This window comes from Hyperolius riggenbachi, chromosome 4 (assembly GCF_040937935.1).
Source record: "Hyperolius riggenbachi isolate aHypRig1 chromosome 4, aHypRig1.pri, whole genome shotgun sequence".
In the NCBI taxonomy this organism is placed as follows: Eukaryota; Metazoa; Chordata; class Amphibia; order Anura; family Hyperoliidae; genus Hyperolius; species Hyperolius riggenbachi.
Window position 1 is genome coordinate 411754000 of NC_090649.1, and position 23314 is coordinate 411777313.

Here is a 23314-nt window from a genome sequence, read left to right on the forward strand (position 1 = left end):
TTCTTCATTCTGAAACTGCTGTTTTTCTTAAAGAACAACTGAAGTGATTGGGATATGGTGGCTGCCATATTTCCTTTTAAATAATACCAGTGTCCTAGCAGCCCTGCTGATCTATTTGGCTGCAGAAGTGTCTGAATAACACCAGAAACAAGCATACAGTTAACCTAGTCATATCTGACAATAATGTCAGAAACACCTGATCTGCTGCATGCTTGTTCAGGGTCTGTAGCTAAAAGTATTAACCACCCTGGCGTTCTGATTAAATCGCCAGGGTGGCTGCGGGAGGGTTTTTTTTAAATTAAAAAAAAACTATTTCATGCAGCCAACTGAAAGTTGGCTGCATGAAAGCCCACTAGAGGGCGCTCCGGAGGCGATCTTCCGATCGCCTCCGGCAGCAAGGAATAACACGGAAGGCCGCAATGAGCGGCCCTCCGTGTTTCGCTTCCCTCGTCGCCATGGCGACGAGCGGAGTGACGTCATGGACGTCAGCCGACGTCCTGACGTCAGCCGCCTCCGATCCAGCCCTTAGCGCTGGCCGGAACTGTTTGTTCCGGCTACGCTGGGCTCGGGCGGCTGGGGGGACCCTCTTTCGCCGCTGCACGCGGCGGATCGCCGCTGCACGCGGCGGATCGCCGCGCTGCAGCGGCGATCAGGCAGCACACGCGGCTGGCAAAGTGCCGGCTGCGTGTGCTGCTTTTTATTTGGTGGAAATCGGCCCAGCAGGGCCTGAGCGGCAGCCTCTGGCGGTGTTGGACGAGGTGAGCTCGTCCAGACCGCTCAGCAGGTTAAGAGGCAGAAGATCAGCAGGATATCCAGGCAGCTGGTATTGCTTAAGAAGGAATTAAATATGGCAGCCTCCATAGCCCTCTTGCTTCAGTTGTCCTTTAACTAGTTCTGGAAGGCAGTGATTGAAATCTACTATTTTGGGAGCTGCTATTTCTGCCCAGGTGTAGATTTCAAATACTTCAGCCTTGCGGTTCGCTCGCTCTTGCCGTTCACGCAGCTCTGTCGTTGCTGCACCCATGTGCTCTGCTGTCATGGTGACAGCAGAGTTTCAGTATCTCGGTCAGGAGCCAATGAAATTGGGTCCTGACCCCGTGATCACTGTGAACCAATCACAGCTCGTATTTTGAAAACAAAAGTCTCTGATAGTTACCTCTGGATAGTCTAGAGCAGTAGTGTCAAACTCAATCCTGTAGGGGGTCAAAATCTAAAACATAGCCTAAGTTGCGAATCAAACTTATTATTGAGATTGAACAGTTATTGAAAAGTCTCAAACTAAGTGACAATTGGGAGCCTGCTCCTTCCTCTTCTGCAGAGTAGGGCAGTGCAGCAGTTTAACATTTACCTGCTTCGGGTCAGCTTTATGCTGAATGCCTCTGGCTTCAAGCATATGTCAGCTGATCGGGAGCTGGAGGTGTGCAAACATAAAGCAACTTCCAAGTGCAACACAAGAGACCCCAAGGCAGCACTATAGCAGGTAAATGTTCACAAATGCGCACTGTTCTGCTGCGATATGGTGCAATATGGGGGGAGCTTGTTGGGGGGAGTGTAAGTGTGTGTGTTTTACCAGCCACACAAGAGGTTTGCATCCAAGGTGGGAACCCCATGCTAATTTTACTGTGGGGTTTCGTGGGTTGTCGCTGCACCCCAGCTCAAACTGGCATTATTTCCTCCAAAAACTATGCCACCCATGTGCTCCTTTGGACAGGAAGGCAGTGTGCTATCACTCTTTTACTGTGTACAATGATGCACATTTGACACTATCAAAGGCCACAGAAAATGGCAAGAAGAGCTTGATTCGGCTTGAGTTTGACACCTGTAGTCTAGAGCAGGGGTGCCCAATAGGTCGATCGCGATCTACCGGTAGATCGCGACCGCCTGATCGGTAGATCGCGGCCTCTTGGCCGCGTCCCATTGAAGTTAGCAGCCAGCAGCTGTATAACACAGTTTCTGCTGCTGGCCGCTGGAGGAGAGAGCCTGGCCAATCAGTGGAGAGGAGGAGAGAGCCTGGCCAATCGGGGAGGGGAGGAGAGAGCCTGGCCAATCAGGGGAGGGGAGGAGAGAGCCTGGCCAATCAGGGGAGGAGAGGCGCGCAGCCAATCAGGAAAGGAGAGGCGCGGCGCGCAGCCAATCAGGGGAGGAGAGGCGCGCAGCCAATCGGGAGGAGAGGCGCGCAGCCAATCGGGACTCGGAGAGGCGGAAAACTTCCGAGTTCCAACTCCACTCACGCTGCCCACCGGAGCCAGGCCTGAAGATCTGGACGCCACAGCGGGAAGACACCGGCCCTATACCCAGGTAACCTATACTGAAGGGACCTATACCCAGGTAACCTATACTGAAGGGACCTATACCCGGCTAACCTATACTGAAGGGACCTATACCCGGCTAACCTATACTGAAGGGACCTATACCCGGCTAACCTATACTGAAGGCACATATACCCGGCTAATCTATACTGAAGGCACATATACCCGGCTAATCTATACTGAAGGGACCTATACCCGGCTAACCTATACTGAAGGGACCTATACCTAACTACATTTACGGGGGGGGGTGCATTTGAAACATTGGTAGATCTCCTGGCCTCGGTGAATTTTAAAGTAGCTCGCGAGCCGAAAAAGTGTGGGCACCCCTGGTCTAGAGGCTTCCTGGATCTTTCTACAGCATACCATTCCAGCGCTAGGTCTCGCTTCATCTTCTAGCAGCTCTCAGAATCATCCCTCTGCAAGATATCTCACTATTTTTGACTTTTCTGAGCTTGTCAAGTCCTTCTTTTGAAACTTACCAAACACACAGGAGATACTCACTTCACAAACAGTTCTCTGCTGCTTATATAAAGCCTGCAGGCTGCTTGTAAGCCAATCAAGAAGTGCACATACACATTACACCTAGTCTGCAGTGATTAATTCAAACAGAAGCTGAGCTACTCAGCTAGTCATAGGAGAGGGTTTCAGTTGCATATAGACAATGGCTATATGGCCAGCAGGGGGCACCAGCGTGCAGGATATACCCTCTCATCTGCCCCCCTCCTAACTAAAAGGTTCTGGGGCCCCGGGCAGTGAGAGTTCCTGGGGCCCCAGGCTGGCTTATGCACCATTATTGTTTTTAAATTTTAATGTAGATTCCCATGCAGTTTAGTTAGGAGGGGGGCAGATGAGAGGGTATATCCTGCACGCTGGTGCCCCCTGCTGGCCATATAGCCATTGTCTATATGCAACTGAAACCCTCTCCTATGACTAGCTGAGTAGCTCAGCTTCTGTTTGAATTAATCACTGCAGACTAGGTGTAATGTGTATGTGCACTTCTTGATTGGCTTACAAGCAGCCTGCAGGCTTTATATAAGCAGCAGAGAACTGTTTGGGAAGTGAGTATCTCCTGTGTGTTTGGTAAGTTTCAGAGCAGTTGGGGACAAGCTCCTGGGTGTGGCAGATCCAGGGCTTGGCTGCGCTCACATATGGTGTTGCATGCTGGTTCTGGGGCCCCGGGCAGTGAGAGTTCCTGGGGCCCCAGGCTGGCTTGTGCACCATTATTGTTTTTAAGTCCTTCTTTTGACCCATTTTGCCAAAGGAAAGGAAGTTGCCTTATAATTATGCACACCTGATATAGGGTGTTGATGTCATTAGACCACACCCCTTCTCATTACAGAGATGCACATTGCCTAATATGCTTAATTGGTAGTAGGCTTTCGAGCCTATACAGCTTGGAGTAAGACAACATGCATAAAGAGGATAATGTGGTCAAAATACTCATTTGCCTAGTAATTCTGCACTCCCTGTATACAGCCTGTTTGTGAGCGAACTATCCCAAGCTCGAAATCGGAAGCAGATCAGACAGGCTGGAAAATATAGATTGAAATACCGGCCATCGTTCCCTGTGCATGTCTGATTAATTTCCTCCTGATTCATTTTAAATCAGTTGGAAAAATTATTGGAAATATGCTCAAACTTTGAAAAAAAATCCTGCAAAACTGAGAGCTGCAGTGAGGTGTGTGGAACGGTGATCGTGGTGTCCCGAATCCCTGCACACGTGGATGGATAGCGCACCTGTCCATGGTGGAAAGAAAGAGTGGAGCCAGCCGGTGCTCAACAAATGGGGGAGAGCCCGTAATAAACTCTAGGCGAGTGTTAAAGCAACAAATGTGTGAGTGCAAAAGGTTTTTAAAGTTTTAATAAATAGTACAGTTTTACACTATGAGGAGTTTTTTTTAATAGAGGCTCACGCCAGGATAAGTGTGTAATCTTTACCAGTGAAGAGGATAAAAAGGTGACTAATGCTGGGAATACACGGCTTGATTCTGAGCCATTTAGATGGCTCGATAGATAATTTCCGACATGTCTGATCTCCGGCCCGATCGTTTCGCCGCTCGATTCCACATTCAAGACAATGCAAAAACATAAGAAAAACGAGCTGAAAATAAGAGAATCGCCTGCGGAATCGAGCAGGGAATCGATCGAGCGGGAGAATCGATCGGCAAAATCAAGCCGTGTGTGCCCAGCATAAGGCATCTACCAGCACTGTGGTCGAAATGAAGGGGGGCGGCCTTAAATGTTCCTAAAGTGTGAATTGACCTGTCTCTTAATCCAGTGAGTGATACCACATCGGGTGTGGTGGTGGTGATATTATCTAAGTATTGCATTGGAAGAAGTATCGTATTGAATATTGGGAGTAGAGGTTGCTGCTCAAATGTAGACTCCGTACTGTTGTGTAGCGCTATCCTTCAAAAATGTTCAATATAATTAAAAATTTTAAGGAAGCGGACCAATGAGAAAACTTATAAAGAAACTGGTGAACAAAGCTGAGCAGCGCAGGCCTTTAATGCAAAAACAGTAAGAATTGTCCAATATCATCTAACCTTGTCAGTTGTCTATTCTCCTAAACAGGGTTTGAGGTGAGGTGCCATTTGATGCCACCAAAATATCAGCTTGTTGTGCAATCCTACCTGTGGCAGCAGCCAGTCTATCAATGTGAATGCCTAGCTAAGAACTACATATAGAAAAAACCCTTTGATGAAAAATAACAGGTGAAAGCAGTATTCTCTATTAAGGGTTATAACTGCGGCTTTCCGTGCAATTACTTGTTGTGTTGTAAGTCCCTAGTGGCAATAATTAGCCGTCCTGTTGACACACTATTCCTACGCTGCATCTGTTAATGTAGGAGATTGATTTGCACACGGGTGTAATTACCATCACTGATGGGGTTTGAGATGAGCTTCCCCACCAGGGTCCTGTCAATCACCAACTTCTCCAGCTGTGGCCCTGAAAGGCTTATGGACACGAGCACACCTGAACTGAACAGGAGCTGAAACAAGAAATAAACAAGAATAAGCACATGATTACACTGCTGTATTGTTCAAAACAGACACACTGCACATCAATAATGACAAGACTTTCTAATGGTTTGTGTACATGGCTGCTTTCTCTGATCCAGTGTTCAGTCTTCATTCTATTCACCTCAAGATTAAAGTCAGCCCGCTGACAGTTTGAATAACACAAACTGCCCTTTTCATCACCAATATGCAAAAATCTAGTGCAGCCTTTCTCAGAAATAAAACTATTTGGATCACTTATACTGTAATCCATTAGAAGGGTCCTACTTCTCCTAGTGTATGCTACATGACCGTGTGTCCCCATCAGTGAGCTCCTTTCCTATGACCATATCGTACTTGAATTACAGGAACATTCTAACCAGCTCCAAATAGTATAATCCAGAATCTTGCACCCTGTTTGCCTTGTATAACTTTGTCCTAAGTTGTATAAACTTGTTACATGTGCCATCCTTTGTACCATTGAATGTATTTATTGTCCAGCGCTGTGTAACATGTTGGCACTTTATAAATAAAATAAATAATAACAGTTCGGGAACCACCACATAAAATCATACGGTCAGGTCCACAAATATTGGGACATCAACACAATTCTAACATTTTTGGCTTTATACACAACCACAATGGATTTTAAATGAAACAAACACAATGTGCTTTTATTGCAGACTGTCAGCTTTAGTTTGAGGGTATTTACATCGAAGGGGAATGGAATTACAACAGTTTGCATATGTGCTTCCCACTTGTTAAGGGACCAAAAGTAATGGGACAGAATAATAACCATAAATCAAACTTTCACTTTTAAATACTTGGTTGCAAATCATTTGCAGTCAATTACAGCCTGAAGCCTGGAATGCATAGACATCACCAGGTGCTGAGTTTCATCCTTGGTGATGCTCTTAAAGTCTCTACTGCAACTGTCTTCAGTTTCTGCTTGTTCTTGGGGCATTTTACCTTCAGTTTTGTCTTCAGCAAGTCAAATGCATGCTCAATCGGATTCAGGTCAGGTGAATGACTTGGCCATTGCATAACATTCCACTTCTTTCCCTTCAAAAACTCTTTGGTAGCTTTTGCAGTGGCGGTGGTAGTGTCATGCCGTGGAATGTATCGCTGCCAATGGAACTGGTTCTCTTGTATTTATTGATGATGTGATTGCTAAAAAAACCAGCCGGATTAATTCAGAAGTGTTTTGGGTAATATTATCTGCTCATATTCAGCCAAATGCTTCAAAACTCATTGGACAGCGCTTCACAGTGCAGATGGACAATGACCCAAAGCAAACTGCAAAAGCAACCAAAGAGCTTAGAGGTTATGGTTGCATTTTAGTTACTTGTTACACCAACAGAATGTTTTTTATGTGACAGAAGATAAACATGGTCCAATTATGAACAGCCAAAACTATGGAAAGACTGATTTTGTGGACATTGTTCCATTACATGATCAGGGATAGTAATTCACAGGACAGCCAAAGCAAAACAAAACTAGTGCACAGTCCTCTTTCTGAAAAGAACAAGGCAGGGGGCTAATGAGTTGCTTTATATTAGAGTGACCTGCTTCATATGTGTAGCAACTCTACATATGCAAATAAAGACCCGCTGGCCAAGCCTGGATGACTACAAATGAATCCGCACGGCAAATGTCAATGCAAGTGTGGGGTGGTCAGTACACGTTCTTCTCTCTTAATGAGTGAGGTTAGATAGCAATTTTCTGACATGTAAGGGCTGATTGTGTAAGGCTGGAAAACACAGGAACGCATTAGAAATGTAACCAACCTGGACTAAGTATTGAAAATAATTTGCGATTAGGTGGCAAAAGTGTGAGGTCCTTGCCTGGGTCATGTCAGAATACAGCAAGGATTTCTGAAAGGGTCACTAAATTAGAGTCTGTACTACTACAATCATATACTTAAACCCACTGCAAGAACTTTCCTAGAATAAAAATTGCCATGCCAGCCTGTACTTATAAAACAAGTAAAGTACAGTCAGATGCTGCACCTGTCTGCAGTCACAGCAATATTTGCTATATTCTGATATGCTGAATCATAATGCTTTTACTGCAGCCTCTTTTCCATGGGCAGATGAAGGCGGTGAATTCACTGACTGTCGACTGCTCCCGTTCACCGGCCAGACGCTTGCTAGCGCTCGGCATGGGTGGTGGACGAATGGTGCACAGGTGTCCCCTCCCCTTGGAGTTGCATCTCAACATGGCGGTTGCTGTCCTCAGAAGCGACATGAGACTTTACTTACATGACACGCACGGTGTTATGAAACGCTGCCATTCGCCTGCTAGTAGTAACAGACGAAAGGCACTTGTGGCCGGCAGACAGGAGGCAGAACTGCCCATCAAAGGAGCAGTTCTGCCATCTGCAGAATAGAGACTTTAATCAACCACACTGGGTTTGTTGCACCACACCTTTAATGCCGGTTATATTCATTTTGGGGGATTTTGAAAACAATTCATTTTGCACCTTATTGTCTGCCTAAATTAATGTTTGTTTAAAGTCACATGACTATGAGCTCACATGCATGCTTTCGTACTAATACTGATGTACAAAGCTTTCTAGGTGTTTCACATGCTTACACCTCACCCAAGGCAAAGCTACCTAAGGTAAGCACCGAGGTATTCTGGATCTACATACAGTACATCTGTGTTGTCCATTCATCTCCTCATTCCCCATCCAAAGGTTTTTTTTTTTTTTGGGGGGGGGGGGGGGAGGGTTTATTAAAAGGTCTCACTGCAGCCCCTACAGCATGACTGCATAGCTCTAAACTGCCCCTCTTTTGGAGGGTCAGTCCCTCTTTGGGAACCAAATCCCTCCATCCTGCTTTCTTCGTCATTTGTCCCTCTTTCAGGACTCATGTACAGAGCTGTGTAAATATATGTATTTTTTTACTAAAAAAATGTGTTTTAATTGCCTCTAAACTTTATTCCCTTCATTTAAATTGACATTTTCGTTATTTTCAACTGTTAAAATAAAGGAAAACTAATGATGACAGAAAGGAGCAGTGTGGTTTGATTGATAAAACAACATCTTTTGCTTTTGAGTTCTTTGTGATACGCATGATGAGGGGGTGTGGTTAGAGGTGTGGCAGGGGTGTGCCTTAAAGTGCCCCTCTTTCTTATCTCAAAATTGTGGGAGGTATGTGACAGTATGACTGCAATCACACAACTGATAATTCACTATGACCCTGGCAAGAGCCGTAAAAAAAAAATCCAATCCAGGTTTGCTGGAAATTACATAGGCCATATGTACACTTTCTGGCTATTAGGGCTCGTTCACATCTAGGGCGTTTTCGTCCTTTTTTCAAGCCCAGGCGATTTTGAAAAACGCCCTCAAAACGCTTGTGCAATGATTCCCTATGAGAGAGTGCACATCTGAGCGGTTTGTTTCCGATCTGCTCAGCGAAGCAGTGCCTGTACCATTTTTGAGGTGTTTTGCCTCAATGGAAAGTATAGGGAAATCGCAAAATGCTTGAAAAAGCGCTTTGTATAGCAATTTCCCCAGCGCTTTTAAGAATAAATACAATGGGCCTGATTCACAAAGCGGTGATAACTCAGTTATCACGCCTAAAAGACTTTAGGCGTGATAACCTTTGCACTGCTGAGTTAGCACCGTTTTGTGCTCTTTATCGCGCGCAAAGTCCCGCGCGCAATCGTGCAAATCCACGCGCAGCGCCCATAGGGTTTAATGGGCGCATCGCGCGCACTGCACCGTGCAAAACTTTGCGCGCGGGAATTTCGCGCGAGTTTCATTTTATCACGCCTAAACTGAGTTTAGGCGTGATAAAGGGCTTTTCACAGGCGTGCAAACACTTTGCACCGCTTTGTGAATCAAGCCCAATGTATTTATTCTTTTCCGGTTGAAAGAGTTCACTTCCTGACTGACGTCAGGAAGTGAAAAAAAGCAATCACTCTGCAAAAGCGCTTATAAAAGTGCTTTACAAAAATAGCAGAGCCCACCCGAGCGCCAAGATGAGAAAAAAAAATGCCCACAAAATTGTGAATCGCTGGCGTCAGCGATTTCGATTTTAGATGTGAACAAAGCCTTAGGGCATAAAGCAATGACTTACATATTTAGCAGTGATGCATGATGGGAGATCTTGTTCATGTAAATTTGAATTATTGCAAATACCTTATTTTCCAAAATTAAATTTATATTCTGGATCAATTAGATAATCTCACTCTAGAGGTCTGGAGAGTTCTGCAAAAGCCTCAGTATATCAGGGCCCTGAAAAATACTGGAAACAAGTGTTCAGTGAGGCGCGATAACCAGTGGTAATTTATTTTCTGTTTACAGCACATTCTATTCATGGAAACATCAACAATATAAAGATGCTCCACAGTGAGTATCTACAGCGGGTACAGCAGGTGGGCTGTTCACATAACAAACCTGAAGGAGATGTCTCCCAGGAAAGAGGTGTGAAATAAATAGTGACAGAGATTCCACTTTACTAACAAGTGCTAAACAGGGGGAAAGAGGCCGCGGCTGGAGGTGATGATAGCATGGATGAATCCACTGAAGGCTTCATGTTATAAATGAATTCCCTCATCCTGCTCACTGGATGTTCACAGTTTAATTAAAGGGTCGCTGACCTCACTCAAACTAATTATACGTGGAACATGTAAGCATGCCCATTAAAGTCAGGTCTGAACAAACACTGGGGCCAATGTAGCAACAACTCATGAAAGACTGTCTCATCCTCAGGGCAGGAAATCAGTGCTATTGCTGTTTGTAAAAGACAGGATGCTAAAAGCAGGGTGATAATAGTTCATACTGCTATATTTACTTATGGATTTACTGTATTTCCAGTATTTACATACCCGTTTCAGCGAAAATAATCCCTACCCCGAAAATAAGCCCTAGCAGGAATTTCGAGCATATTTGAAATATAAGCCCTACCCCCAAAATAGGCCCTAGCGGCGGTTACCATACAGAGGAGGAAGAGGTGGCCAGCAAGAAGGGACACAGCAGTGCTGTATCGATCGGGGGCACTGGACCTGTTATCCTAGCACACAGCAAGGTTATCAGCTGTGTGCAGGGATGACAGGGTGGGTGCCTGATCAGTAGAGTACCAGTATAATTCCTTCAGATCCAGCTGAGAAAGAGGAGGCACAATGAGGAAGGCACACATCACAGGAACAGCAGCAGCACAGTGGCGTAGTGCTTAGAGCTCTCGCCTTGCAGCGCTAGGTCCCCGGTTCGAATCCCAGCCAGGTTAACAACTGCAAGGGGTTTGTATGTTCTCCCCGTGTCTATGTGGGTTTCCTCCGGGTATTCTGATTTCCTCCCACATCCCAAAAAACATACAGATAACTTAATTGGCTTCCCCTTAAATTGGCCCTAGACTTTGATACATGCACTACACGATACATATATAGACATATGAGTATGGTAGGGATTAGATTGTGAGCCCCTCTGAGGGACAGTTAGTGACAAGACAATATACTCTGCACAGTGCTGCGTAATATGTCAGCGCTATAGAAATACTTAAATAAATAATAAATAAATAAATAAATAAAAACAGCACAGTAATAGAAGACATCCCCTGAAAAAAAGCCCTACCACATCTTATGGAGCAAAAATAAATAGAAGACACGGTTTTCAAAACAATTAATGGTTGTTTGAACAGGATGACTGATTACACTGTAAGCTCTACAACTCCTAACTGGTAGGCATTACCTGGCCGATGTCCCCCCTGATGTACCAAAAACATAGATGCCTCTCTAATCAAAATATGATCAGAAATGGATCTGTTTCTGCCACACAATGAAAATAGATTTGTAATAGATTTCATATACATTTTCAAAATCTATAGTCCATGCAGAGTACTTGCAGTGGAGTTATTTCACCTGTCCTCCAGCACACTCCTCCTGTTTCCCTCCACCTTCATCCTCACCAGTTCTGTGTGATTCGGTGGCAGGTATGCACTCACATAACATGCTGCCGGGCCACGGAGAACAGGTGGCCATCAGGAATGAAGGTAGAGAGACAGAGAGGAGCAGGTCAGCGGATAGGTGAGTGCACTTCACTGCGAGCACTCTGCAAGGGTCCAAGGAGGTCACTGTTATGTGATGGGGGACCCTTGTGCCAGCCATCAATGTACCTCTGTGCTCCCTTTAGGATGAGATCTTTCTGTCTGGAGTGATGGTGAATTTAGATCAATTTTGGCTGGAAATGGATAAAAATTTAAATTGTGCGGCAATCTTGGGACATCAAACTCCCTTAGGCATTGCTCAGTAAAAATTATCAATAATGATCATTTTGGGTGCCTAGCACACAAATAACTATGCTGTATTCCTTTTTTTCTTTCTCTGCCTGAAAGAGTTAAAGAGAAACTTTGACCAAGAATTAAACTTTATCCCAACCAGTAGCTGATACGCCCTTTTACATGAGAAATCTATTCCTTTTCACAAACAGACCATCAGGGGGCTCTGTATGGCTGATATTGTGGTGAAACCCCTCCCAAAAAGAAATTCTGAGTACGTAATCTTGGCAGTTTCCTGTCTGTGAACCTTGCTGCATTGCGGGAAATAGCTGTTTACAGCTGTTTCCAGCTGCCAAAAAAACATGCAGCAGCTACATCATCTGCCAACAGTAAAAATGTCACCATGTAATAAATGTCAGAATATAAATCAAGGATTAAAAAGATTTTACAAATGGGAAACACTGACTAAATCGTTTATACATAATTATTGTAAAAATGAAGCACTTTTTTTATTACATTATTTTCACTGGAGTTCCTCTTTAAGGCTCCCATACACTGGTCGATTGCCACCAGATTGACCAACAGATAGATCCCTCTGTGATCTAATCTGATCAGAGAGGGGTCTATTGGATGCCCATACACTGCACACAGATTTTGAATTGATTTCAGCATGAAATCGGTTCACAACCTGTGGAGCTGCCGCTGCCTCTGCCTGCCCCTGCTCCCCCCAGCCAGCAGCAATACATTGTCTGTCCGCCGGCACGAGGCTCCGGGTACGTGTTGTCCCATTTCCTGGCTGGCCTTCTTCTCCATCTTCTCTTCACTTCCTGTCCTGTGACAAGCCTGCAAGGATCAGGACTCATTCTCTCAGGCGGCAATTCAGGGCTGAGCTCTGCACAGACCAGTATAGAGCGCTAGTGTAGAGGCTAGCAATGTGTTCTGCTGCTGTGGAGGGGGAGGAGTGATGACAAAGCGCAAGAGTTAAGGAGGAGAACAAAGTGCGCTGCCTGCGCTCAACCACATCTCTTGCGACACATTGGGGCCACTGTACATACACTAGATTCTCAGCAGAGAATCTCAGCTCTGACTAGAACCATGTAACGTGTGTATACGGCTATAAAATCATTTATCTGTGTGTCCAGTCTTCTGAATGACCCTATAATTGCAGCACATTAGAAATTATTGAGACAGATTCGGTAACCCATGCAGCAATTTTACCAGTACTTACATTGACAAGGCGGTGCACGCTGCCTTGCACCGCAAAGTTTAATGGATTTGCCCCATTCTCTGTAAACAGACACTAATTTTGGAAAGGTGTGCAAATCCACAACTCCCCACAGATGTCTTGTAGCAGAGATGTTTTCGTTCTATGTTTTTGTTTTATGACTTTTATTCATCTTGAAGTGTTCCTCCTTCTCGCTGTTTTATGTTACAGAAAGGGAGTGAGCCAAAGTCTGTCAATCTGAATGTGAATGAGTAACTTATCCAGAGACAACGGTTAATTAAAACTAGAATCCAACACCAGGGTGGCTGCCTGTGTAGGATTACATTTTTGCATAATAAACAGCCTAAGTAAACATTCACAAATGTTTCAAAGAAAACAAATACTAGACATCCTACAATTAGACTACAAAAGCTAAAATGGATAGCGACAAGATTGTGTACATAATGACAGGAGGAAAACTGATTTATGGCTTATTCACTATGCAAGGAAGAGGAAGTGAAACCACATTCAGCTTTATTCCCCAGATGTTATCATTCTGAGGGTAGGTTCACACCGAGCTGTTTTGAAACTGTGCACGTATTTTTGCACGTGAATTTTCAAACGCCTCATGCATAAAGTACATGTGCGATCATGCGGATTTTTGAACGTCTCATGTGAAAATACATTAGAAATAGCTTTAATCGGCAAGCACGATTGGGTCGTGCCCTGAATTGGGTTTGGCACGTACAATTGCTCCATGTAGGTGGTACAGCAACGTAACATGATACAACACAATGCAACATGAGAATAGAGAATAGATAGTCAAAAAAGGAGGAAGGATGGGTACTACGAAATGCATTTAAGATGTGTGCAACAGCTAGGCAAAATAAGTGGACATACCAGTGCTTGGAGGTGTGGGAATTGCGGTGGATGCTGGGCACCGATCGCCTGACAGCCGTTTTGCGCTAAATCGCGCTTCTACGGAGGCTGCAATGCAATGAGAATAGATAATACAAAAAGCTTAGGCAGAAGTGGCATCTAGAGTGACCTCCATATGTACTAGATAGTCCTATCAGTCAGTCAACCAATCCGGTAGCCTCAACCAGGTGTGTGTGTGTGTGTGTGTGTGGGGGGGGGGGTGATGAGATTGGGTGTTGGAGGTGGGAGAGCCTGAAGCGAGTTCAAGAGGTTGACTGCAGAGGGGAATAAGGAGTTCCTGTGCCTAGCGATACTTGTAGAGATGGCTTGAAACCTACGGCCTGATGGTAACCGGCTGAAGAAGTGGTGGCCCGGATGTGAGGGTTCGGTGGCGATCCTCAGTGCTCTGGAGCGAAGTCTGGAGTCGTGGAGGAGGCCGAGTGAGGGGAGAAGACAGATTCTATGGTGGCTGTGTATAAGCTCGTTAGCAGCTCCTAGGCCATGTCGAACTTCTTCAGTTGACGGAGGAAAAAAGTCTCTATTGGGCTTTCCTCTGGGTCAAGGCGGTGTTTGTCTTCCAGCTCAGATTGTTAGAAATGGTTGTGCCCAGAAGGTGGATGCTGGTCACCCTTGCAACCTCAGTGCTGTCAATGTATATTGATGGTGGAGGGCATGCTTCCTGAAGTCTACTATTAGGGAGGACCAGCCTGTTCTCCATACATCACTGGCATATTCTGTCAACCTCCTGCCAGTAGTCCTGTTCATCGTTGTTTGTGACAAGGCCGACAATGGTGGTGTTGTCGCCAAATTTAATAATCTTTACAGAGTTCGCAGTGGATCTGCAGTTGTTCGTGTAGAGGGAGAACGGGATCGGAGACAGTGAAAAGTAAATATGCTTTCAAATGACATCAGAGCAATCTTATACCGTTTCATACTTTTTTAATGTGTTCAATTGCTTAAAGAGACTCTGTAAGAAAAAAAAATTTCCCCTAGGGGGTACTCACCTCGGGAGGGGGAAGCCTCAGGGTCCCAATGAGGCTTCCCCCTCCCCTGTAGCTGCAGGCAATCCAGCGCTGGCTCCCCCGAAGTTTCTGGCAATGCTGACTCGACAAGCCTGACAAACTACATTTATTTACTTTCCCTGGCTCCAGCGGGGGCGCTGTTGCGGCTCTCAGCACGGAGATAGACGGAAATAGTCGAGCTCCATCGGGTCCGCTCTACTACGCAGGCACAGGATAGGATCCGGAGGCTTCCCCCGCGCGAGGTGAGTACCCCCCAGGAGAACTTTTTCTCGTTACAAATTTTCTTTAAAGAGAAACTCCAACCAAGAATTTAACTTTATCCCAATCAGTAGCTGATACCCCCTTTTACATGAGAAATCTATTGCTTTTCACAAACAGACCATCAGGGGGCGCTGTATGACTGATATTGTGGTGAAACCCCTCCCACAAGAAGCTCAGAGGGCCGCGGTACTTTTGACAGTTTGCCACAATGTAACAAGGTTCACAGACAGGAAATGGCTGTCTCCAACGGCCAAAACAGCTAGCAGCAGCTACATAACCCGCCCACAGTAAAAATGTCACCATGTAATAAATGTCAGAATGTAAATCGGGGAGAGGAAAGATTTTACAATGAGCAAACACTGACTAAATCATTTATACATAATTATTGTAAAAATGAAGCACTTTTTTATTACACTATTTTCACTGGAGTTCCTCTTTAAAGCTAAAAATTAAAATTTTCAGTTTTATCCCACATTAAGCAGGTGGAAAAGCCAGGAAGAGGATTAAAACCATGCATCTTTGAAAGCCATGCCATTACATGTCCTATCAGTTTCCCTTGAAAGGGACCTTGCACTCTCGCAAAAAATTACCCTAAGTATGAGGCGCACACGTTTTTTCTTTCCAATTTAATGCTATTAAAATCACATTTACAATCAGCAGCCAACTAAAAATTTCCTACACTGAGGGCTGGTTCACACTACAAGAGATTTTTAAGCACTAGTGATTTTAAAAAAAGCTCTTGCTAATGCAATGCTATGGGGGATTTTTTACAAAATCGTATCCATCCAGTGAGAACACACACATAGGATAACATTAGCAAGAGCTTTTAAAATCACAAAGCGCTTAGTAAAGCTCTTGTAGTGTGAACAAGCCCTGACAATAAATTCAATCTCTTCCTCAGTGCACTCTTGACAACAGTATTCTCTTTGGTGTACTATTGCCATGAGACAGTCCAGATCTATTCATCTTGCATTCATTTTGCAGCAGTAGTAATTAGTTGCATATTCCACACCTGCACTAATTCAGTGACTGGCAACAAAGTCTGGCACTGTTATCTGCTAGTTTCTGTAAAGGTGCGTACACACGCACTACTAAATGCAACGACGGGTCTTATCAGTCCGCCGACAGCGCGTACACACGCGCATACTGTCGGCTAAAGACCGCCCAGCGGGAGGGTCTGGCGGACCCGTCGCTGCATTTAGTAGTGCGTGTGTACGCACCTTAAAAAGCACTGTCCCCCAAAAAGAGAGTAATCAAGCTGATATAATGTTTACAATTAATGATTGCAATGCACAGAGACAAACTAAAAACTGAGTTTAACAAAACTATAATTTCTCTTTAAAACAAACCTGTATAAGAATAAGACAGTGACAGGTAATAAACACGATTTACAAAGGTGAGGAGTTCACGGCCCCGCCTTGAAATGCCAGGTCTGTTAGCATGGTGGAGACAGCTGTCATTTTACCACTCTCATTTTGTCTCTCCATTGTTCTGGCCTTTTAAATGAGTCACATTATTTCATATCACAACAAATTACTGGTACTGTCACATTAAAACTATTAACCTATACACAGACTCATCCTGCTTACTTGGCAAGTAAGCAAAGGCAACATAAGTTAAAAAGACACTAAATCTAAGGAAAAATACAGCATTCTTGCCTAATAAGGGGTACTTTTTAAGCCATGGCTCCTCTCCCTGTCGCTGGTATGCCAGTGTTCAATAAGGGCCACACCAGCCCAGCCCCTCCCCCCACATGACCAAGGAAAACTTGAAGTCGGTTTCACACTTGCGCAGGTGTGCTGCAGTGCGATGATCGCTAAAAATAGCCTTCAGGGACTATCATGCCAATATGCGGTTATCTCCCCGCTGGCTGCACGCCAAGCAGGAAGTGAGGCTTTCTGGCGCTCACTTCCGGTGGCCAAAATTATCTTCTACTCCCCCCCTTCCATCTCTAAAGAACAGAATGGGATACCCAGGAAAGACAAACTGTCAGTCACATCAATCATGAAATACAACAAGTGTATGTAGGGTAAAACAAAACCTTAACCAATACTTATAAGTACAGATAGTTCTTGGTTAACGAACAACATAGGGACTAGTAGGCTAGTTCTTAACCTGAATCTGTTCTTAAGTCGGAAAACACTATGCCATCTCCTTTCCCTGTACCTCCTTTATGCTCCCCTGTGCCTCCAGTGTCCTCTGTGTCACCTCTGTTCCCCTGTGCCTTCAATATCCTCCGATGTCCCACCTCTGCCTCCCCCCCCCCCCCCCCCCGTGCCCTTTGTGCCTCTTTCTGTCCCACTGATGATTGCAATGTGCTTCATAATTATACGCAATTACGATTTTGAAATTCACATATGAATTCATATAACCTACACAAACTTCCAGAGGGTTCCGGTGGACTTGAACTCAGAACTCCCTCTCTGTTCTAAAAGATAAGTAACAGCATAATAACCTTTAAAGAAAAATATTTTCTTTGTTACAGCTTACAGAACTACTGCAATAAAGCTGCAGTGTGTCTACTTCCTGCTTTCATGGAAGCAGACACAGTGGTAACATGCTGTGTTTACATATTAGCTGTGTCTGCGGAAAACTGACAAATTGACACAGCTGAGAGCTCAAATTACATTTGTGATCTCTTCAAGATAAGAGGGAATTAGGCTCTTCTCTCTAAAAACGCCACAGGGTGCATTTTTTCTCTGTTTTCCCTGTGTCTTGCGCAAGAGTTCAGGTCCATATACTGATAACAAAAATAAAATGTGTATGTAGAAGTTGGCACTTGCTATACAGTAGTGTACCACAGCGAAATGTCATTTTACCAAGTTAAAAAAAACATTTTTTCTTTGAATTTTTTAAAATAGATCTTGTCAAAAACTACAAGGTGTTTTTCCCAAATTTTTTTTTACTTGTTCCCATTTTCAGGTGTTTGTATCAGCAAGTCTTTTGTAAGTCTGGGACAACCTGTATACTAGAATTCCTTTGTATGGTATTTTGGTAAAGAATACTATTGGCCGTACGCGATGCTGTTACAGAGAGATCTAGGTCTGTATCTTCTAAATAAATGCAGCTCAGTTTTAACAACAACCAAGAGAAAAAGAATTGTAAATCTGGCCTGTACACTGCATATGCTCAGTGGATGCAGTTATGAATCAGTGTGTGCATCTGTGGGTCAGAGGTCAATGTAAAAACTACTACAGGGAGCAGAAGGTGACCAAAAAGACTACTGAAGTTTGAACCTTTCCCAGAGAGGAAAATGTTGGTATTTACCCCCAAGCAACTCCTTTGATGTTCCGAAAAAAACAAACAGCAATCATGGTAATTGGCGATGTGATTACTAGGAGCACGGCATATTGGTTAAAATCCCTGACAACTGATACTTTTAGGAACCTAAGTAAAAAAAAAAGAGAGAAAAACAAAAATATTATTTGCGTTCCATGATTTGCATTGGCTGCTGGTCTAGGGCTGCCTTCCTATTGGCGGAGAAGGGGGCAGTGTAGAATGGAACATTAATAATGCAAAGCGGCAGATGCAGGGGTTGGCTGAGAACTCCCTTGCATGCCTTGCAGGTCTTTCCTCCTTTGCTTCATCCGCGGCTAATCCCCAAGAATAGACTGAGCCGCTTTCAGCAAATTCAATAATTCCGAGATAATTTCCGGTGGCCAGATAAGGGCATCATTATACATATCGCAGACATTACCATTGTGACATGAGTGTTGTGAATGTGTTCGCCAGTTGTATAACAAGTTTGCTTGTTTGCTATAATTAAGTGATAATGAATGGGAGTAGCAAGTTATGGATGAATGCTCTAACTTGGATGACGACAATTACTGATGGGTTCAGCCTCAGGTGATTATGGTGGCCATCCATATTAGGTTACCCAGGACTAATTATAACTCCTACTCAATACCCAACTTGCTAATTAGTAATTTAAGGCATGCTGCTTGCTCGTCTTCCTTCTAGCTCAGAGTTTTATAGGTTTGTTCTGTCGGCAAGCTGCCGCCCAAATAATGACATTCCGAAGAAAAGCTTTCGCTCTGTGTAGCACGCTGTGTCCCTGGTATGAGTGGGCGCACAGCACACAGTCCTCGGAAAGGCGCCAGTGAACAAATAGAACTTCCAGCAATGCTGTGCTGGCTGCAGAAAGGCTCTTGTTGATCCGCAACATTGCATTTGTTTTATGTCTGGGCAAGGCAGACAACAATATAGCCACACAACGCCAGGGCTACTGCTGTAGAAGAATGAGAATATGGGAGATAAAACATAAAACTACACTGAGGAAAAGAGCCAAATATAAAACGAATCTATTTTTATTTTTAATACTTCTTTATTTGATTCTCAAAGGACCATAGCGTATAAAGTAAGCAGTTAACCTGCTGAGCGGTCTGGACGAGCTCAGCTCGTCCAGTACCACCGGAGCCTGCCGCTCAGGCCCTGCTGGGCCGATTTGGCTCAAATAAAAAGCAGCACACGCAGCCGGCACTTTGCCAGCCGCGTGTGAGGGTCCCCCCAGCCGCCTGAGCCCAGCGTAGCCGGAACAAAAAGTTCCGGCCAGCGCTAAGGGCTGGATCGGAGGCGACTGACGTCAGGACGTTGGCTGACGTCCATGACGTCACTCCGCTCGTCGCTATGGCGACGATGTAAGCAAAACAAGGAAGGCTGCTCATTGCGGCCTTCCTTGTTTATTCTGGGCGCCGGAGGCGATCGGAAGAACGCCTCTGGAACGCCCTCTAGTGGGCTTTCATGCAGCCAACTTTCAGTTGGCTGCATGAAATAGTTTTTTTTTTATTAAAAAAAACCCCTCCCGCAGCCTCCCTGGCGATCTTAATAGAACGCCAGGGTGGTTAATGTCTGACAGAACCGATGGGTAGTCCATCTCCTCATGGGGGATTCTCAGGGTTTTCTTTGTTTTCAAGTATTTCTTCAATGGCAGTTTCTAAATCTACATAAAACCGTACTAACAGTGGTGGCTCCAGGATTATTTTTTTTGGGGGGTGCTATGCAGGTGCTGGACCAACTTCTGGTGTAGCTGATGGCAAAAAATGGGCGTGGCTATAACCTGCAGTACATAAAGCGCACCGTGGCAAGAAATGGGCGTGGCCATGACCGGATGAGGGCGGAGCTAACTGTACTTTAAAGTGAACCCGAGGTGAGAGTGATATGGAGGCTGCCATATTTATTTCCTTTTAAACAATACTAGTTGCCTGGCAGTCCTGCTGATCTATTTGGTTGCAGTAGTGAACTGAATTACACCAGAAACAAGCATGCAGCTAATCTTGTCAGCTCTGACAATATTGTCAGAACCCCCTGACCTGCTGCATGCTTGTTCCGGGTCTATGGTTGAAAGAATTAGAGGCAGAGGCAGCCAGGCAACTGGTATTGCTTAAAAGAAAATAAATAGGACAGCCTCAATATTATTCTCACCTCGGGTTCCCTTTAAAACTGCAAAGACAGTGGGCCCAAGTTTTGGTGACCCTTTCCCCAGAAAATTCACATAATTGTGCAGGTTTTCTCAAGAAAATACACTTAATGTGAGCAGATTTGCCCAGAAAATATGTTCAACCATGTCGGCAGATTTGCCTAGAAAATACGTTCAATCATGTCGGCAGAATGGACCAGAAAATATGTTCAATCACGTCGGCAGACTTGATCAGAAAACACTTTAATCATGTAGCAGATTTAACCAGAAAACACTTCAATCATATGTGGCAGACGTGATCAGAAAACACTTAATCATGTGTGGCAGACTTGATCAGAAAACACTTCAATCATGTGTGGCAGACTTGATCAGAAAACACTTCAATCATGTGTGGCAGACTTGATCAGAAAACACTTCAATCATGTGTGGCAGACTTGATCAGAAAACACTTCAATCATGCGTGCCAGACTTGACCAGAAAACACTTCAATCATGCGTGGCAGACGTGATCAGAAAACACTTCAATCATATGTGGCAGACGTGATCAGAAAACACTTAATCATGTGTGGCAGACTTGATCAGAAAACACTTCAATCATGTGTGGCAGACTTGATCAGAAAACACTTCAATCATGCGTGGCAGACTTGACCAGAAAACACTTCAATCATTTGTGGAAGACTTGACCAGAAAACACTTCAATCATGTGGCAGACTTGACCAGAAAAAACCTGTTAATAAATAAAAAAAAAAAAAACATTTACTTACCTGCTGAAGACCTCCTGTCCTGGCCTCCGTCCGGCGCGCAGCTCCCACGATCCTCTGCCAGCCAGCAACTGAAACTCCCGCGCTAAGAGCAGGGCTACGGGAAAATGGCGCCCGAAGCCCTGCACTGCAGACTCGAAGTCTCCAGAGCAGGGCTTCGGACGCCATTTTACTGTAGCCCTGCTCTGCCGCTGCCGGAGCTGCGGGTTGCTGCTGTCGGTGAACCGACACGAAAATCAGTTCACGCTGGGGGATGCTTTAGGGGTGTTTGAAGAATTTTAGGGGGTGCTTCAGCACCCAAAGCACCCCCCTGGCGCCGCCACTGCGTACTGATAATGTACCAGTGTGAAAGAACCACTGTAATATAATTGCATCACATCGAGATTGTAATGTCAGTTACATTGCACCGCAACAGATGTAATGTGAAAGGACCATAGTAACATATGAAATAATTGGAACTAAGTCTAGTTCTAAGTAGGATTGGGACAGTACATACTCCTGTGTATTTCAACAGGTCACATGGCACCTAAAGTGCTTTTTAAGCCATAAGCAACTTCAATAGAGTTATCTAGGTAAGTGAGAGAAGTGCACTGGTTTTGACTTCAGTCAGCAGAACTTGTTGTGCTGTAAATTCTTGGAATGCTTTGATCTCTCTCTACTGAGCAAAAAATATAGACACTAAAGTCAGAAGTCCTCTGTTATTGTCTCACACTTCCCCCTAGTGACAAGTGACTATAAATACACATTACAGCAGTACTAAATAGAAGCCGAGAAATTTAACAAATAAGAAATAAAAAATGTGCTAAAATAAATTGGCCTGGAGCACTTGCAAGCCTCTAAATACATTGGCTGCTGAAGGGTTAAATTGAACCAGAACTATACTCTGAATAAACAGTAGTAAAAGTAAACCACATCCTACATCATAAAATAAGTCAAATCCCGACTGTATTGTCTGCACCACCACTGCAGGTCCTAAGTTCCACAGGTAAATTCTGAAATGACCATATGCTTCTGCCCACATGTGACAACCTCTTCCCGACCACCTAATGCAGGATTGCGGAGGGACAGCGGCTCCCTTTCTTTCCACCACGATGCATATGTGCGTCATCTTGCAAGAGAAGAGATTTGATTTGATAGGAGTTTGCACGAACGCTTGCAGCCAGCAAAGTAGACCACGGCGATCAGCCTGCCAGCCAGTGATCGGCGCTGGAAGGCTTTTTTTTAGGGAATTATGGATTTTATCATTTAAGTAGCACTGACATCTTACGCAGCGCTGCACAAAGTAAGTCTGGTCACTGAACTGTGCCTCAGAAGGGCTCACAATCTAATCCCCTTCATAGGCATATGTCTATGTATGTTTAGTACAGTGTATGTAACGTAGTCTAGGGACAATTGGGGGGGAGGGAATAAAAGAAAAACTTTTTTGTAACAAAAAATGTTCTTTAATTAATAAAAAAAAAATACAAATAGCAGCAGCAGCAGCAATCACATACCTTCAAAAGAAAGCTCGATTTGTGAGAAGAAAAGCAGGCATTGGGCACTTTCTATCTGCATGTACAGATAGGCGGGACCAGCTACACGAAGCCTCTGGAGAGTGTGTTAGTGGATTATGGAATATTATTTACAATTCCATTCATTCTTTGGGCAGCATGTAAGCGGTGTAGATGTGCAATTCTGAGGACATTAGAAAATACGTTAAAACAAACTGCCTTTCTACCTGTTTCTCATTTAGCTTGACAGTGCCCATTTAAACTATTTGTGTGCCGTTGAACAGAAATCGATGAACCCTTCTAGAATGTAGGAGTCTAAAATCTAGATGCAAACTGTAGATAACACTTGTATATTTGGGCAGCAGTGATGGTCATGTCTAGGAGAAATCATGGAGAAGCATGTGATTTGTTTAATCAGCTGATAGATTTGCAAAGCTCTGATTTGCTGTGATCGCATCCTGTTTTAGCACATGATCAGTGTTCTCCTCAGGCTCTTTTAGCCGGGTGCTCCACCCAGCTAGTTTTGATGAGCACTCGGCTGTCATCAGCTCACCTTCTCCTATGCTGTAAGCAGAGTTACGCACAGAAGAACTGTCCCTGAATTCTCTCATCTCGCCCTACCCGTCTACTATTTCATGCCACCCGGATGGAAAACATTTCTGAGGAGAACACTGATGATCATGACACAAATCGGAGACTTACAGTACATATCTA

The 23314-nt window shown here is 44.4% G+C and overlaps 1 protein-coding gene across 6 annotated transcripts in view; it reads right to left on the reverse strand.

Moving 5' to 3' along the window:
* The window catches only part of WDPCP (WD repeat containing planar cell polarity effector), a 541772-nt gene that overhangs the window by 385175 nt on the left and 133283 nt on the right, over nucleotides 1-23314 (reverse strand). For 5 of the 6 annotated variants that reach the window (XM_068232353.1, XM_068232349.1, XM_068232350.1 and 2 more), the window contains exon 7: nucleotides 5187-5301. In XM_068232353.1, the coding sequence (XP_068088454.1) occupies nucleotides 5187-5301 (115 nt within the window). Of the gene's footprint in view, nucleotides 1-5186; nucleotides 5302-5408; nucleotides 5470-23314 lie in introns of those variants that run through there. The other variant, XM_068232354.1, reaches the window with a different exon arrangement.